This window comes from Nansenia antarctica (genome assembly GCF_963989245.1).
Source record: "Nansenia antarctica genome assembly, chromosome: 14".
NCBI lineage: Eukaryota > Metazoa > Chordata > Actinopteri > Argentiniformes > Microstomatidae > Nansenia > Nansenia antarctica.
In genome coordinates this window covers 5,600,344-5,616,726 of record NC_137684.1, presented here as the reverse complement: position 1 = coordinate 5,616,726, position 16,383 = coordinate 5,600,344, and the positions used below count along the sequence as shown (strand labels likewise).

The window sequence follows — 16,383 nt, the reverse complement described above, 5'->3', positions numbered from 1 at the left end:
AAGGCAGCTACATTGACAAGGCAGCATACATTGACAAGGCAGCTACATTAACATGGCAGCAGACATTGACAAGGCAGCTACATTGACAAGGCAGCTACATTGACAAGGCAGCAGACATTGACAAGGCAGCTACATTGACATGGCAGCATACATTGACAAGGCAGCTACATTGACATGGCAGCATACATTGACAAGGCAGCTACATTGACAAGGCAGCAGACATTGACAAGGCAGCTACATTGACATGGCAGCATACATTGACAAGGCAGCTACATTGACAAGGCAGCTACATTGACGAGGCAGCATACATTGACATGGCAGCTACATTGACAAGGCAGAATACATTGACATGGCAGCAGACATTGACAAGGCAGCTACATTGACAAGGCAGCTACATTGACAAGGCAGCAGACATTGACAAGGCAGCAGACATTGACAAGGCAGCTACATTGACATGGCAGCTACATTGACAAGGCAGCTACATTGACATGGCAGCAGACATTGACAAGGCAGCTACATTGACGAGGCAGCAACATTGACAGAACACCGGCAATGGTGCTGGTGTTTCGTCCAATGACATTTAGCGTTTCCCACTTTTCCTGGCACCTGGGGTGTGTGTGTGTGTGTGTGTGTGTGTGTGTGTCGGGGTGGTGTACGTACGTAGAGACCTCCTACAGTGTGTGTGTGTGTACGTACGTAGAGACCTCCTACAGTGTGTGTGTGTGTGTGTACGTACGTAGAGACCTCCTACAGTATGTGTGTGTGTGTACGTACGTAGAGACCTCCTACAGTGTGTGTGTGTGTGTGTGTGTGTACGTACGTAGAGACCTCCTACAGTGTGTGTGTGTGTGTGTGTGTGTACGTACATAGAGACCTCCTACAGTGTGTGTGTGTGTGTACGTACGTAGAGACCTCCTACAGTGTGTGTGTGTGTGTATGTACGTAGAGACCTCCTACAGTGTGTGTGTGTGTGTGTGTGTGTGTACGTACGTAGAGACCTCCTACAGTGTGTGTGTGTGTACGTACGTAGAGACCTCCTACAGTGTGTGTGTGTGTGTGTGTGTGTGTGTGTGTGTGTGTGTGTACGTACGTAGAGACCTCCTACAGTGTGTGTGTGTGTGTGTGTGTACGTACGTAGAGACCTCCTACAGTGTGTGTGTGTGTGTGTGTACGTACGTAGAGACCTCCTACAGTGTGTGTGTGTGTGTGTGTGTGTGTATGTGTGTGTGTGTGTGTGTGTACGTACGTAGAGACCTCCTACAGTGTGTGTGTGTGTGTGTGTGTGTGTACGTACGTAGAGACCTCCTGCGCTTCTGGTTCTTCAGCTTCTTCCTCTTGCTGAGGCCCTTGGAGGGGGACTCCTCCTTCAGCCTGGCGGCGCTGGACAGCCTGGAGGAGTTCTGCTGGCTGAAGTGGGTCGGCACGTGGCGCGCCAGCCCCCCCTGGGAGGCAAAGCTGGCATTGCAGCCCCCCACCACACACTGTAGAGGGGGAGGGGGGCAGGGCAGGGAGGGAGGGAGGGAGGGAAGGAAGGAGGAAGGGAGGGAGGGAAGGAGGGAAGGAGGGAAGGAGGGAGGGAAGGAAGGAGGGAAGGAGGGAAGGAGGGAAGGAGGGAGGGAGGGAAGGAGGGAGGGAGGGAAGGAAGGAGGGAGGGAAGGAATTTTTTTCTGAATTTGCCATGCAATATTGTCAATCAATCGTTGGATTTTTTTTTTTTTTTGCTCTAAGCACATGGTCAGCAATAGTTGGCACCCCTGGAGCAATCAAGGGCTTGCTCAAGGGCACGTGCAGCTCCCTCCGAGGCAGGGAATCGAACCAGCGACCTTTCCGATTACTAGCCGGCCTCTCTAACCACTAGGTTACCGCCACCCCATCTGACATGGTTGATTCTAGTCTCCTTTCCTAGAGGTGGGGGGGCTTCACTAGGTGCACAATATGACAAAATATCATATTGCGATATTGCTAGATATTGCGAGAGGGTTGAAAACCAGCATCAAAATAAATTAAAGTAAGTGAATAACGATAACCAAAGAAAACAAATCGACACGTGCTAGAAACTCAGGCTGCCGAGGTCCATGATGGTCCAGTTCTACACGGCCATCATAGAATCCATCCTCACCCACTCCATCATCACCTGGTTCCCTGCTGCAACGACCAAGGACAAGGCCAAGTTGCAGCGGGTGCGACGTTCAGCAGAGAGGGTGATCGGCTGTCCCTTGCCCTCCCTCAACTCCCTGCATGACACCAGGGCTCTGAGGAGGGCAAGGAAGATCATGGCTGACCCCTTCCACCCCGGCCACGGCCTCCTCACCCTGCTTCCCTCTGGAAGAAGGTTGCGGCTGCCTAAGGCACTTAAGGCCCGCCACAGGCTCAGCTTCTACCCCTCAGCCGCCAGGCTGTTAAATGACTCTGGCTTCCCCCCCCCCCCCCCCGCCCCCAAGTCTGCCCAGGACTGAACTGGACTCACTGTAAAAAACTCTGCACTGCACTTTACTTTATACCGCACTATCCAATGCACTGTTGTCTGTCCTGTGTTGTTGTTGTGTTGTCCTGTTTTTTGATATGTGAAAAAAGTATAAACGCACTTGCTGTGGTGACGAAGCAAATTCCTATATGTGTAATGCATAGTGGCAATAAACGTTATCTCAATCTCAATCTCAATCTCAATCTCAATCTCAATCAATCAATCTCAATCTCAATCTCAATCTCTCAATCTCAAGTCTAGTGAAAGCACAATGCTGCGCTACAATAATAATAATAATAATAATAATAATAATAATAATAATAATAATGCTGCATAAAATATGCATTGCACTTTCTCATTGACTCAAAGCACGACAGGTCCCAGGTCCAGACAGGGGTCCTGGGTGGAGGTCTGTACCCACCTTGAAGGGCTTGTCTCCGCTGTGGGTCAGCATGTGTCTCTGGAGCCAGCTCTGGCTGGTGGACGGGGTGTTGTACACCTTACAGCCCTTCCACAGACACACACACACCTGGACACACAGAGAACATGGTCATTAACACAAGGCCCTGAAGACACACAAACAACATGCCATCTATACAAACACCTGAACACAAACAACATGGTCATTTACACACACACACACACACCTGGGACACCCAGAGACACACAGAACAACGAGAGAGAGAGAGAGAGAGAGAGAGAGAGAGAGAGAGAGAGAGAGAGAGAGAGAGAGAGAGACACACCACGACACAAGTTGAGTCGACAGAAAGAAAGAAAAGAAAAGAAAGAGAGAAAAGGAGAGAGAGATAGAGAGACACAGAGAGAGGGAAAAGAGAGACACAGAGAGAAAGAGTGAGAGACAAATCGAGTGGATAGAAAGAAAGAAAGAAAGAAAGAAAGAAAGAAAGGTCCCATAGAGTCAGAACCCTGAGGGCCAATCCGCAGGGAGGAAACGAGCCCACTGACCCCGCCTCTCTGCCCGTCCACGTGCACGCCCCTGATGTGCTCGGCCAGGTCGGGGCTGGAGCTGAAGCAGTCGGGGCAGTGGTCCCAGCAGCAGGCGTAGGCCACCAGGCCCTTGGCGGAGGAGGAGGAGGAGGAGGCGGCGCTGCCCGAGCCCTGGCCGTTCATCATGGCGGGGGTGGAGCGCCCGCTGGACACCGTGCTCTCCATGTCCATCAGGGTGCTGCTGATGCTGCCGTCACACACGCACACACACACACGCACGCGCACACACACACGCACACACACACACACACACACACACACACAGAGAGGAGGGGGGTAGAGAGAGAGGGGGGGGAGAGAGAGAGAGAGAGAGAGGGAGAGAGAGAGAGATCTGTAAAGGGCTGAGGTGACATAGGGGTTCCATGTAACTTCAATATGACCTCTATGTAGCCTCATAGACCTCTATGTAGCCTCATAGGCCTCTATGTAGCCTCATAGGCCTCTATGTAACCTCATAGACCTCTATGTAGCCTCATAGACCTCTATGTAGCCTCATAGACCTCTATGTAACCTCATAGGCCTCTATGTAACCTCATAGGCCTCTATGTAGCCTCATAGACCTCTATGTAGCCTCATAGGCCTCTATGTAGCCTCATAGGCCTCTATGTAACCTCATAGGCCTCTATGTAGCCTCATAGGCCTCTATGTAGCCTCATAGACCTCTATGTAGCCTCATAGGCCTCTATGTAACCTCATAGACCTCTATGTAGCCTCATAGACCTCTATGTAACCTCATAGACCTCTATGTAACCTCATAGGCCTCTATGTAGCCTCATAGGCCTCTATGTAACCTCATAGGCCTCTATGTAGCCTCATAGGCCTCTATGTAACCTCATAGGGCCTCTATGTAACCTCATAGGCCTCTATGTAACCTCATAGGCCTCTATGTAACCTCATAGGCCTCTATGTAGCCTCATAGACCTCTATGTAACCTCATAGGGCCTCTATGTAACCTCATAGGCCTCTATGTAACCTCATAGGCCTCTATGTAACCTCATAGGCCTCTATGTAGCCTCATAGACCTCTATGTAACCTCATAGACCTCTATGTAGCCTCATAGGCCTCTATGTAGCCTCATAGACCTCTATGAAAACAAAGGATTGTTTGTAACATTTGGTCTTGGGCTGAAGTCAATGGCAGTAAACAAAGCCCTCTGTAGTGTCAGATTTGAACAACTCAGACTGTTGAGTTGTTAAATAGAATATTCTCTCAAGAGGACATCAACATTCAATAAATTGTAGCAGACAGATATGTGAACAACTGGGGGGTTCTCGTCTCCCTTTGGTAAATGGACTGCACTTATATAGCGCCTTATCTTATATAGCGACTTTAATCATGCTGACCTGAAGGTAGTACTACCCAAGTTCTATCAGCATGTTAAATGTGCAACAAGAGGAGAAAAAACACTGGATAAGGTATACACCAACATCAAGCTTGCTTACAAGGCTAGACCGCTAGCTCATCTAGGCATGTCTGACCACGTGTCAATCCTCCTGATCCCAGCCTACACTCCCATGAGGAAAAGTGCTCCCATCACCACTAAGACTGTCAGAACCTGGCCAGCAGGGTCCGCTCCACTGCAGATCTGCCTGAATGACACCTCATGGCAGGAATATGAGCATGAGGACCTGGAACAGTTCACGTCGTCGGTTCTGAACCACATAGTGAACTGCACCAACTCAGTCACCGTGGACAAACGTGTCCGGGTCTACCCCAACACGAAGCCATGGATGACTGTGAAGGTCCAAAAACTGCTCAAGGAGAGGGACAACGCCTTCTCAGCGAAGGACACACTGCTGTACAGCACCACCAGGGCTAACCTAAAGCGTGGCATCCGGGAGGCCAAGGCAGAGCACAGAGAGAAGATTGAGGAATGCTTCCTGAGCAACGACTCCAGGCGGATGTGGCAGGGGGTTCAGCACATTACAAACTTCAGAGCCAAACTTCAGAGCCTCACCCTCACAGAGCATGAAGTGAGACGCGTGCTGAAGGCGGTGGACCCCAGAAAAGCCTCAGGGCCGGATGGCGTCCTGGGACGGGTGCTGAGGGACTGCGCCGACCAGCTGGCCGGGGTTTTTCACCAACATCTTCAACCAGTCCCTGTCCCAGGCCACCATCCCACCCTGCCTGAAAACCTCAACTATCATCCCAGTCCCGAAGAAAAGCACGGTGAGCTGGCTTAACGACTACCGCCCGGTGGCACTCACACCAATCATCATGAAGTGCTTCGAGAAACTAGTCCGGGCCCACATAGTCACACGCCTCCCGCCCAACCTGGATCCATACCAGTTCGCCTACAGAGCCCACAGGTCCACAGAGGACGCCATCGCGACAACTCTCCACTCCACTCTATCCCACCTGGAGAGGGGAAACAGCTACGCGAGACTGCTCTTTGTGGACTTCAGCTCTGCCTTCAACACCATCCTTCCAGACAGGCTAGTGACCAAACTACTAGACCTGGGACTATCACACTCTATCTGTGCATGGATCAAGGACTTCCTGTCTGACCGCCCCCAGAGGGTGCAGGTGGGCTCCCACACCTCCACAGCCCTCAGACTCAGCACTGGGTCCCCCCAGGGCTGCGTGCTAAGCCCCATCCTCTACAACCTCTACACCTACGACTTCACCCCCGTCCACCCCAGCAACTCCATCGTAAAGTTTGCAGACGACACCACCGTGGTGGGCTGCATCTCGGGGGGGGACGAGGCGGCGTACAGGGATGAGGTGGAGCAGCTGGGCAAGCTGTGCAAGGTTAACAACCTGCTGCTGAACCAGTCAAAGACCCAGGAAATCATTGTGAACTTCAGGAGGAAAAATCTGAGGTCCAGCCCCTGCTCGTCGATGGAGGGAGCGTGGAGAGAGTCTCAACCCTCCGATTCCTGGGGGTGCACATACAGGATGACCTGTCCTGGAAGACCAACACAGCAGCCATCATCAAGAAGGCACAACAGGGCTGCGTTGAGAGTCACGTGACCACTCGTTGACGATGCACACGTAGTCTTCTTGTCCGCTCAATTTGCCACTTAATTGCACTAATACTTTACAATTTATCGAATAATATATTAGAAACAGCAATGACCACATCACTTGCTATGGGAAGTCGCAAAAGAGAGGTTGAAAACTCTCCAACTAAGAAGAAATGTAAAGATACATCTATCTCTAAAGAAGACCTCGACGCCGCCATTGCTGACGGTATCAGGCTAGCGCTGCAAGAACAGCAATCCATCCTGAACACAGCTATTACTTCGGCCATCAAAGATGCTGTGGATTCCATCCTAACCCCTCAGCTTTGCTCAATCAAAATCGACATCGAAAAGACCAACGAGTTTATCCGAGGTATGAAAACGGATATCGAGCACCAAGCTAAGCTAGCCCAAAAGACCCAGAGCCGCATCGACTCTGTTCAGATGGCTGTGCGCGAGGACAGACATAGCATTGCTGAACTCCGAAAGCAGGTGGAACAACTCACAGAGAAAACAGCTGACATGGAAGATAGGGCTCGGCGAAATAATCTACGTCTGGTAGGCTTACCAGAGTCGTTGGAGGGCTCGGATGCTGCAGGTTACCTCAAAGCCAACCTGGTGAAGTGGATTCCCTCCTTGGCTGGCCGAGTCATCGAGATTGACCGTGCTCACCGCATATATAACGGCCGCGAGCAAAACAGCAATCGCCCCCGTACCCTCATCTTCCGTCTACTGAGATGGCAGGACAGGACCACCATCCTAAAGGAAGCTAGGAAGATATATCCAGTGAAGCAAGACAAATCCACCCTCCTGTTCTTCCCAGACTACAGTGCCCCAACTACAACCAAGAGGAAGGGGTTCAACACGGTTATCAAGGATGCGCATGCCATGGGTCTGCAGCCTTTCCTAATCTACCCCGCTATTCTCAAAATGGAGCACGATGGCAATAAGATGTCCTTCGACTGTCCGTCCAGAGCAGAGGACTTCATCCGATCCTTGAAGTCACCACTTCAGCCACACCAATCCGAATTCTACGCCGGTGCTGTGCGGCGCGACCCAACAACGAAGCTGTCTACAGGACCCGTGCGACCCACACCTGCCAGGCGGCCCGGCCGAGAGGACTCTACCGCTGTCAATGATCCGGTGATCGAGGATGGTGACGGGATGGAACTGACCACCTAATCAGCCACGACATTGCCATGGGGACTGCTTTAGATTTCAACGATAGAAATGACTATTTTACTTTATTTTCCCCCAGGATATGCAATTGCTTATGGATGTTTACTTTGACTAACGCTGGGTCTAACGAGGTATGGTTGTTATGTTCCCCTATCTCAAACTATCATTTTTCACCATTATGATGGCCTGCTGATATCCCGTTATTTTCATTATTTAATGCCATGTCTAGGCTACCTTTTTTTGAGGGGATGATATGATTCTTTAAGTTCGATAAAGACTCATTGTTATAACTAGCAGGTGGTGTATTGAGCCGATTTGTGGGCTACAGCGTTGCAATAGACTGAGTCACGTCTCAGAGAATGTTTATGTTTTGGCAAGCCTGTAGGTTACCTTCGCGGTTTGCTAACTTTTTTGTACATTGTATTTTTCTCTTCATTTGTTTTTCTCCCTCCCCCTCCCAACGGACAAGTCGCGTAACGGATTGGACTTTTACTGTACTGATAGAAATACTAAGTAGTCATGACCAGAACTTTCATTTCATTCAGATATTCTGTATTTGCTCATTAGAATCCCATGGCGTCTGACCTAACTTTTATGTGCTGGAATGTGAACGGGCTTAACTCGGCTATAAAGAGAACGCGGATTCTAGAATTCCTCCACCGTAAGAAAGTCTCCATAGCTCTAATACAGGAATCACATCTTAAGGAATGTGACGTTACACGTTTTCAGAACAAACATTTTAAAGTTATTGCGCACTCTTGCGCTCAAAATAAGACCCGGGGTGTGCTCGTCTTGGTTGACAGGAGGTTGCATTTGACTCTTGATCAGATAAGAAATGACAAACAGGGCCGATTTGTTTACATAAAGACGAGAATAAACCAGGTTAAATTGATGCTAGCCTCCATTTATGCCCCTAATGAAGTCGACGCAGAGTTTCTACCAGATATCAGTAACACATTGTTAGAAAACTCTGCAGGCTATCATTTAATAGTAGGTGGTGACTTCAATTCTGTCCTCGATCCCTCAGTAGACAGGTCCTCTCCAGTTAATGTAAGCTCACAATCAACTGCACTTCTAAATTCATTTATAACGGATTTAAACGTTGTTGATGTGTGGAGAATTCAGAATAATAAGGCCAGAAATTATACATTTTATTCTAACAGACATACATCTTTTTCCAGAATTGATTTCATTTTTGTAAGCCCATCCCTCATTCCCTCCATGTCCCCAATTGATATTCTGCCAATACTGTTGTCTGATCACTCACCTGTGTCATGCAAGATTCAGCTCTCTGCTAATACTGACAAGGCCACTAGGTGGCGGTTTAACACCACTTTGTTGACAAACCCTGACTTTTCGATCTTTCTTAAAGCTGAACTTGAAGTATTTCTTGCTATAAACAGAGCACAGTGTGACAATCCTCAAATTTTGTGGGAAACAACCAAATGTTTTCTCAGGGGCCTTTGTATTTCGTTCTCCTCCACTCTCTCTAAAGCACGTAACAAGCGTTTTAATGAGCTAGAGAAGGAAATAAAAACAGTAGAACATTTACAAAAACAAAATTTTACAGAAGATCAAGCCACACGGCTCGCTTGTCTCAAAGGAGAATATAATGCTATATCTCTCTCAAAGGCTGAATTTATCTTTCATAGAACGAGACAGAGATATTATTTTGATGCTGAAAGGCCCAGCCGCTTATTGGCACTGAGACTGAAGGAGAATGAAAGCAAAGCCTCTATAAATGCTATTAGAGACTCTGCGGGCACTGTTCATACTGCTCCCCAAGCTGTGAATAGTATATTTCAAACATTTTACTCCAACCTGTACCAATCTGACATAGATTATGATACATCTCGCTGCAAGGCGTTCCTTCATGGCCTCAATTTACCTAAGATATCACAGACTGAAAGGGAAGTTCTTGACTGCCCTCTTGACTTAAAGGAGCTACACAATGCCCTTCAATCTCTACAGAAAGGAAAATCGCCGGGCTTAGATGGTCTTCCACCAGAACTGTATTTAGTACTTTGGGAGTTGATAGGTCCTCTTATTATGGACTCCTTTAATGATGCTATATCTAGAGGTGATTTTCACAGAGATCAAAAAGTTGCCCTTATCTCTCTTTTGTTAAAAAAGGGGAGAGACTCGTTGGAGTGCTCTAGCTACAGGCCTATCTCCCTGATCTCGTGTGACCAGAAACTGTATGCTAAGGTTTTGGCTATACGATTGGAGGCTGTAACAGACGCCTTGATCAGTGAAGACCAGACAGGGTTCATGAAGGGACGCCTTGCATCTGACAATATGCGCAGACTGCTTCATATCATCAATTTAACCGATAGCTCTCCCAGCCCCTGTGCAGTATTCTCGCTTGACGCTGAGAAGGCTTTCGATCGGCTTGAATGGAACTACATGTGGGCTGTTTTAGACCATCTTGGCTTTGGGGTTAATTTCATTGCTATGATTAAGACTTTGTATAATGCACCAACCGCTTCTGTTCTCACAGGTAATGTTATTTCCCCTCCAATCCAACTGGAGCGCTCGGCGAGGCAGGGCTGCCCATTGTCACCATTCTTGTTCTGTCTCTCTCTTGAGCCCTTAGCCCAAGCCATCAGACAGAGTACTTGCATTTCCCCCATTTCAATTCTAGATCATAGCCACCACATCTCATTATATGCTGATGACATTCTATTATTTCTAGATAATATTGATACTTCTGCCCCCCATGTGTTAGAAATGTTTGAAGATTTCGGTAGATTGTCAGGCTATAAGATTAACTGGACGAAGTCAATTCTAATGCCCCTTAGTCCTTCAGCAAGAACCTCCTGTCTCCCTAGACATATCCCAGTGAAAGATAAATTTACTTACCTTGGCATCACTATATACCCAACCATACCACGGATAATTAAAGACAACTTTGATGTAACCTTGAACAAAATCAAAACGGACATTCAAAGATGGGATAGCCTCAAAATATCTCTTCAGGGCAGAGCTACGATAATCAAGATGAATGTTTTGCCAAGGATCAACTTCCTGTTTTCCATGTTACCATTACCCCCACCACCCAAATACTTTGATGATATTAATTCGTTGGTCTCAAGGTTCATATGGGCTGGCAAACGCTCGAGAATCCGTCTTACAACTTTGCAACAACCCAAATTGTCGGGTGGGATGGCAATTCCAGATTTTAAGATGTATTATTTAGCTTTCCAGACTCAAGCCTTACGCACCTGGGTGAATCCAAATTCAAAAGTACCTTGGAGGTCAATAGAGGCAGGCCTGGTCAGTCCAGTCAGATTAGAGGACTTACTTTTCTCAGGCACTGGACGTAGGACTCTCAGTCATAGATTTGGTTGCATTATAGATAACGCCCTTAAGGTGTGGAAAGCGTCTGAGAAAATCATGGGAGGTTCCTTGCGATTCTGTTCCTCCACTCCTCTATGGAATAACCAAAACTTAATGTCGGGTAACCGACCATTCAACCAGCAAACATGGAGCTCTCGGGGTGTAAATACTCTCAGAGACCTGTATGACAATGATGGCCTAGTTTCATTCCAGCACCTCCAAACTAAGTTTGTCCTTCCAGCGTCATCATATTTTGTCTATCTACAGCTGAGGTCCTCACTCAAGGCCTATGGAGTGCCTTGGCGCTCACCACTTCCAACTCACCCCATGATAGCCTGGATTGAACATACCCCAACCTCTCGTGGCTGTGTATCCAGAATATATCGCAATCTAATGGACGCAATTAAAAAACCACTTGCGGTTGAGGCTTTATGGAGCCGAGAGCTTGGTGAATTGGATTTCCACCCAAACTGGGACACAATATGGTCTAATCTCAATTCAACCTCCAAAAATTTAGCTCATCAGTTAATTCATTTTAAAGTCATCCACAGGGCCTATGCTACACCATATAGAAGATACTTAATGAAACTACAACCCAACTACTACTGTCAATTCTGCCCTACCCCGACACCGGGTTCATTTCTCCATATGTTCTGGGAGTGTCCAGTCGTGGCCAACTTTTGGAACCATGTCAATTCTGTAATGTCCAAGTTATTTAAGATTGACTATGTTCCTAATCCATGTTTATGTTTGCTCAATGATGACTCTGATTTCGATTTAAGTATTACACAAAAGAAAATGCTATTTGCTGGTTTCACCTCTGCAAAAAAAACTATTCTTCAACATTGGATAACACCTGATTTCAGTATGAACACTTTTTGGTTTTACTCTTTACAGAGGATTGTGAATCTTGAGTGCACAACGGCCAGATTGAACAAAGCAAGGCCCAGTACAGTTGATGCATGGAAGGCTTATTCATTGAACTTGACTAACTTGACTGCTCTATGATTTGATTTTCCACTTACCCCAATCCGGATTGTGTTGTATTTCTACTATCTGGCTGTGACTTGTCTGCTACACTACCCCTTTTCTTTTTTGTTTTCTTTATATTTTTTCCCTCCCTTCCTTTCTTGTTCTGTATTGTCGTTGTTATGTGTTGATAAAAGCAATAAAAAATCTTGATCACAAAAAAAAAGAAGGCACAACAGCGGCTCTACTTCCTGAGAGTCCTCAGGAAAAACCACATCAGACAGGAGCTGCTTGTGACCTTCTACCGCTGCGCAGTGGAGAGCATCCTCACCTACTGCATCTGCGTGTGGTTCTCCAGCTGCACAGCCGCAGAGAGGAATGCGCTACAGAGAGTCGTGAGATCGGCCCAGAAGATCACCGGCGCCCCCCTCCCCTCTCTGGAAGAGCTGTACAACACACGCTGCCTCAGGAAGGCCTCCAAGATCTCCAGAGACCCATCCCACCCTGGGAACTAACACTTTGTTCGGCTGCCCTCGGACAGGCGGTTCAGGACCATGTTCGCAAGGACAAATAGACTGAAGCTCAGCTTCTACCCCAGGGCCATTCAGGCCCTGAACAAAGCAAAGACCTAGGTTCTAGGCCCTGGACAATCTAGACAATTTGATGGCAGCTACTAGATTGTAATCAAGTGCAATACTGAAACACAACTGTGAACATTTCAAACCTGCAAACTGCGACACTTTAAATGAATGTGCAATAACATTATGTGCAATATGACAACCCTCGAGTACATAAGGTTCAGAGATAGGAAATGTTAGAATAGGTATAGCATAGCATAGAGTACAGCACAGTGTTTTATTTGTATAGTATAGTATAGTGGATAGTGTACATAGCCTTTATTTATGTAAACCAGCTCTTTTCCCTTCTTGTTTTTAGTTTTTTTTCCTAGTACCAGGGGAGCACCCCCTCCCAAATTTCGTTGTATGGTACCTGTACTATATCAATGACAATAAAGACCATTCATTCATTCATTCATTATCCCAAAGCACTTTACAATGGCCTCTCATTCACCCATTCACACACACCAATGGCGGCAAGCCCCCATGCAAGGCGCCGGGCTTATTGGGGAGGCCTTTGAGAGGCCATGCTTCCATTCTAACCTTCAGGATAATTTGTTCTAGAGGACATGGTGAAATCTAAATAATGTTGAATGAAAACACCACCCCAGCTATAGATGTAATGGATCGTGGTGAGACAGACAACCACACGCTTAATCTTGTCAACAAACACTTCCGCTCTAATGCTAACAATAGCCTGGGGACATGGTCATTTTTTGTATTTTCTATAGAGGGTATATGCACCTTTTTACTTTTTTTTATTATAAATTATGTCTTCACAATTGATACTTTTCAAAAAAAAAAACTATAAACAAAGTTTAAAAAAAAAACTAACCCCAACCCTAAAAAAAAAAGAAAGAAAAAAGAAATAGCCTGGGGACCACAAGGTGACCACATCCTCAACCTGTATACTGTGGATGAACACACATATGGAAGATCTTACAGGCTGGGGGATGTTACATCATACTGCTGTTTGTGGTCTGAGCAGCTGTCACGCTTGAAACTCCCCTCAGGGATCAATAAAGTAGGCTACCTACCTACCTACCTACTATCTATCTATCTATCTATCTATCTATCTAGTATCTACCTACCTACCTACCTACCTACCTACTATCTATCTATCTATCTAGTATCTACCTACCTATCTACCTACCGATCTATCTATCTATCTAGTATCTACCTACCTACCAATCTATCTATCTATCTATCTATCTAGTATCTACCTACCTACCTACCAATCTATCTATCTATCTATCTAGTATCTACCTACCTACCTACCTACCTACCTACTATCTATCTATCTATCTACCTACCTACCTACCTACCTACTAGGGGTGTAACGGATCGCCCCCCACGGTTCGGCACGCATGTGTACCGCGGATCAATTGCAAAATGTAACCAAGTAATAATATTACTTAATATTAGTTAATATCCCTTGTAAATCACAATGTAGAGTTGCCATGAAAAGATAGACGCGACAGTTGCGTGCTTTGTTTTACTCTAAAGCGCAATGATAGGTTGATAATGGGGGGGGGGAATCCAGAACAACAAGGCTGCGTTCGTAAATTTGCTCTGGAATCTGATCAGCATTCATGGAACGCCTCTTGTCCAATCAAATTACTTGGTCCCTTTATGACGTCGGACCCAGTGTGCTCTCCGGCGCTCTCATAGCAAATTTACGAACGCAGCCCAAGTGTATCATGGCGAGTGCTGCTAATGTTGGCGACAGAGAAGAACTCGAAATGCCTCCCTCGTCATTTAAATCCCATGTATGGGAGCACTTTGGCTTCTCTGTCAATTATAACAATGACGGACAGTGTCATTGGAAGTGTGGTCGATAAAAAAGTTACGGTGTTTAAGCGTTGTGCAACGAGAAAGTCGTACGAGCATGGCCACACATTTGCCGCGACATCACCCTGGTGTGTTGACGGGAGGCACGAAAAAGGCAGCTTGACAACTTCTGATAATGTAGCCAATTTTTTCATACCATGTTTAAATTAAGGTTTCACTTGATTATTTAGTTAAAAGTGGCATAAAACATGATTATGTGTCTGCTTTAAAGAGCCCAGTGATTCACTGCTGCAACCAGGTGCCTCCCCCCTCTCTCCTACTGCATCATTTAAGTTGAATGTGTGTTTCTGTTTAATATGTAGCCTAATGTTTGAGTGTAGAATATGTTATGTATGTATATACATATATATATATATATATATATATATATATATATATATATCTATACACACACATATATATATATATACCAGTTTTGACATCTTGAATGTTGTTGGGTTTTACACAGTAAAAGTGGTGTTTTTACAGAATTCGAGGAAAAAGCTTTTTATTTTTATTTTTATGTTTTGTGTTGATCCGAAAAATTATCCGATCCGTGACTCAAAAACTGTGACACGATCCGATCCGTGAGTTAGGTGATCCGTTACACCCCTACTACCTACCTATAACTCAGACCAGCCACACTGCACACAGGGAGATGTGCATCTGTGTCATAGATGAATGGACCACCTCATTGTTTCTGCCTAGAAAGGCTCAGTTATTAGTTATATTCAGTTATTAGTATTATTCAGTTATTAGTATTATGCATGGTAGCACGGAGCATTGTATTGTTATTATTCTATTGTTTTATGTTATTCCTATCCTTGTATTTGTACACTGCCTTGTTGACAGTAGGTAGCTGGAGTGTGAGTGTGTGTGTGTGTGTGTGTGTGTGTGTGTGTGTGTGTGTGTGTGTGTGTGTGTGTGTGTGTGTGTGTGCGCGCGCGTGTGTGTGTGTGTGTGTGTGTGTGTGTGTGTGTGTGTGTGTGTGTGTGTGTGTTGGTACAAGCTGACTCTGTGTGAGTGTGTGTGTGTGTGTGTGTGTGTGTGTGTGTGTGTGTGTGTGTGTGTGTGTGTGTGTGTGTGTGTGTGTGTAGCCAGGGTGACTGTGTGTGCAGGGCTGCATTGTGCACCTGCTGTTGCTGATTCTCCATGCATGCCATTTCAGATTTCCTTTTCTGAGAAATTGAACGTTTTACTGCCACTCTCCCCGCCTCTATACCCGCATGGCCTAAACTCAGCAGATGCAACTCAAGTATTGACACTAGTGTTTATTGTTTCAATGCAAACTGATCATTTCTGGAACACAAATTAATATGAAAACTAATTTTGATTTCGCATTGCTGCAATGCTGTCCCCCTAGTAGGAATGATCTCATTCTGGATGTGCAACAAATGACTTCCATCATGTTCCCAACATGTTCTGCAACATCAGAAACCCACCTGTCCTCCGAGTCCATGCGGCTGAGCGGCTCCCCGTCCGAGGAGCAGACCTCCACACTGGGCCGCCTCTTCTCCTCCAGCCCCCCGCCGGTCTTCTCCACCTCCTTCTCTGCTTCATCACCGGGACTGGTTCTGCTCTCCGCACACACACTTCCTCCAGGACCCGGGGGGCTCTCTGCTCTTACAGGACCCGGGGGGCTCTCTGCTCTTTGTTCTGCTTTAACTTCCTTCAGAGAACTGCTGTCTCCTCCTCCGATCTCCCCGCCTACAGCACTCCTCTGCTCCGGGGGGTCTGGTCGTGTCTTCAGCTCTCTCCTCCTCACCTCTTCATCTTCCTCCTCCTCCCCCGGCCCCCCCGCAGCTGTCAGCCCCCCCTCCACCCCCACCCCGGCCTCCCGTGCAGCGGGACTCCCGTCCCCAGCCCCCCCGTCTGCCTCCTCCATTTTCGGAGCAGAGATCCCGGCCATGGCTTCATCTCCCGGTGCTCCTGGGCCCGGCGAGGTCTCCTCCTCCCCCGCGGTCTCTCCTGCATGCAGCGGTGCATCGCTCTGGTCGCTCGGTGCGGCTGGTTC

The 16,383-nt window shown here is 47.0% G+C and overlaps 1 protein-coding gene across 1 annotated transcript in view; it reads right to left on the bottom strand.

The window, feature by feature from the left end:
• LOC308170622 (zinc finger protein AEBP2-like) overlaps positions 1-15,947 on the bottom strand; it is a gene marked incomplete at its 3' end in the record, with an annotated part of 46,077 nt that extends 30,130 nt beyond the window's left edge. The window contains exons 1-4 of the mRNA XM_080545434.1: positions 15,812-15,947; positions 3,431-3,659; positions 2,886-2,993; positions 1,295-1,481 (exon numbers count right to left, since the gene is read on the bottom strand). Coding sequence (XP_080401560.1) covers positions 1,295-1,481; positions 2,886-2,993; positions 3,431-3,659; positions 15,812-15,828 — 541 coding nt within the window. The 5' untranslated portion in view covers positions 15,829-15,947. The remainder of the gene's footprint in view (positions 1-1,294; positions 1,482-2,885; positions 2,994-3,430; positions 3,660-15,811) is intronic.
• Positions 15,948-16,383: the final 436 nt, after the last annotated feature.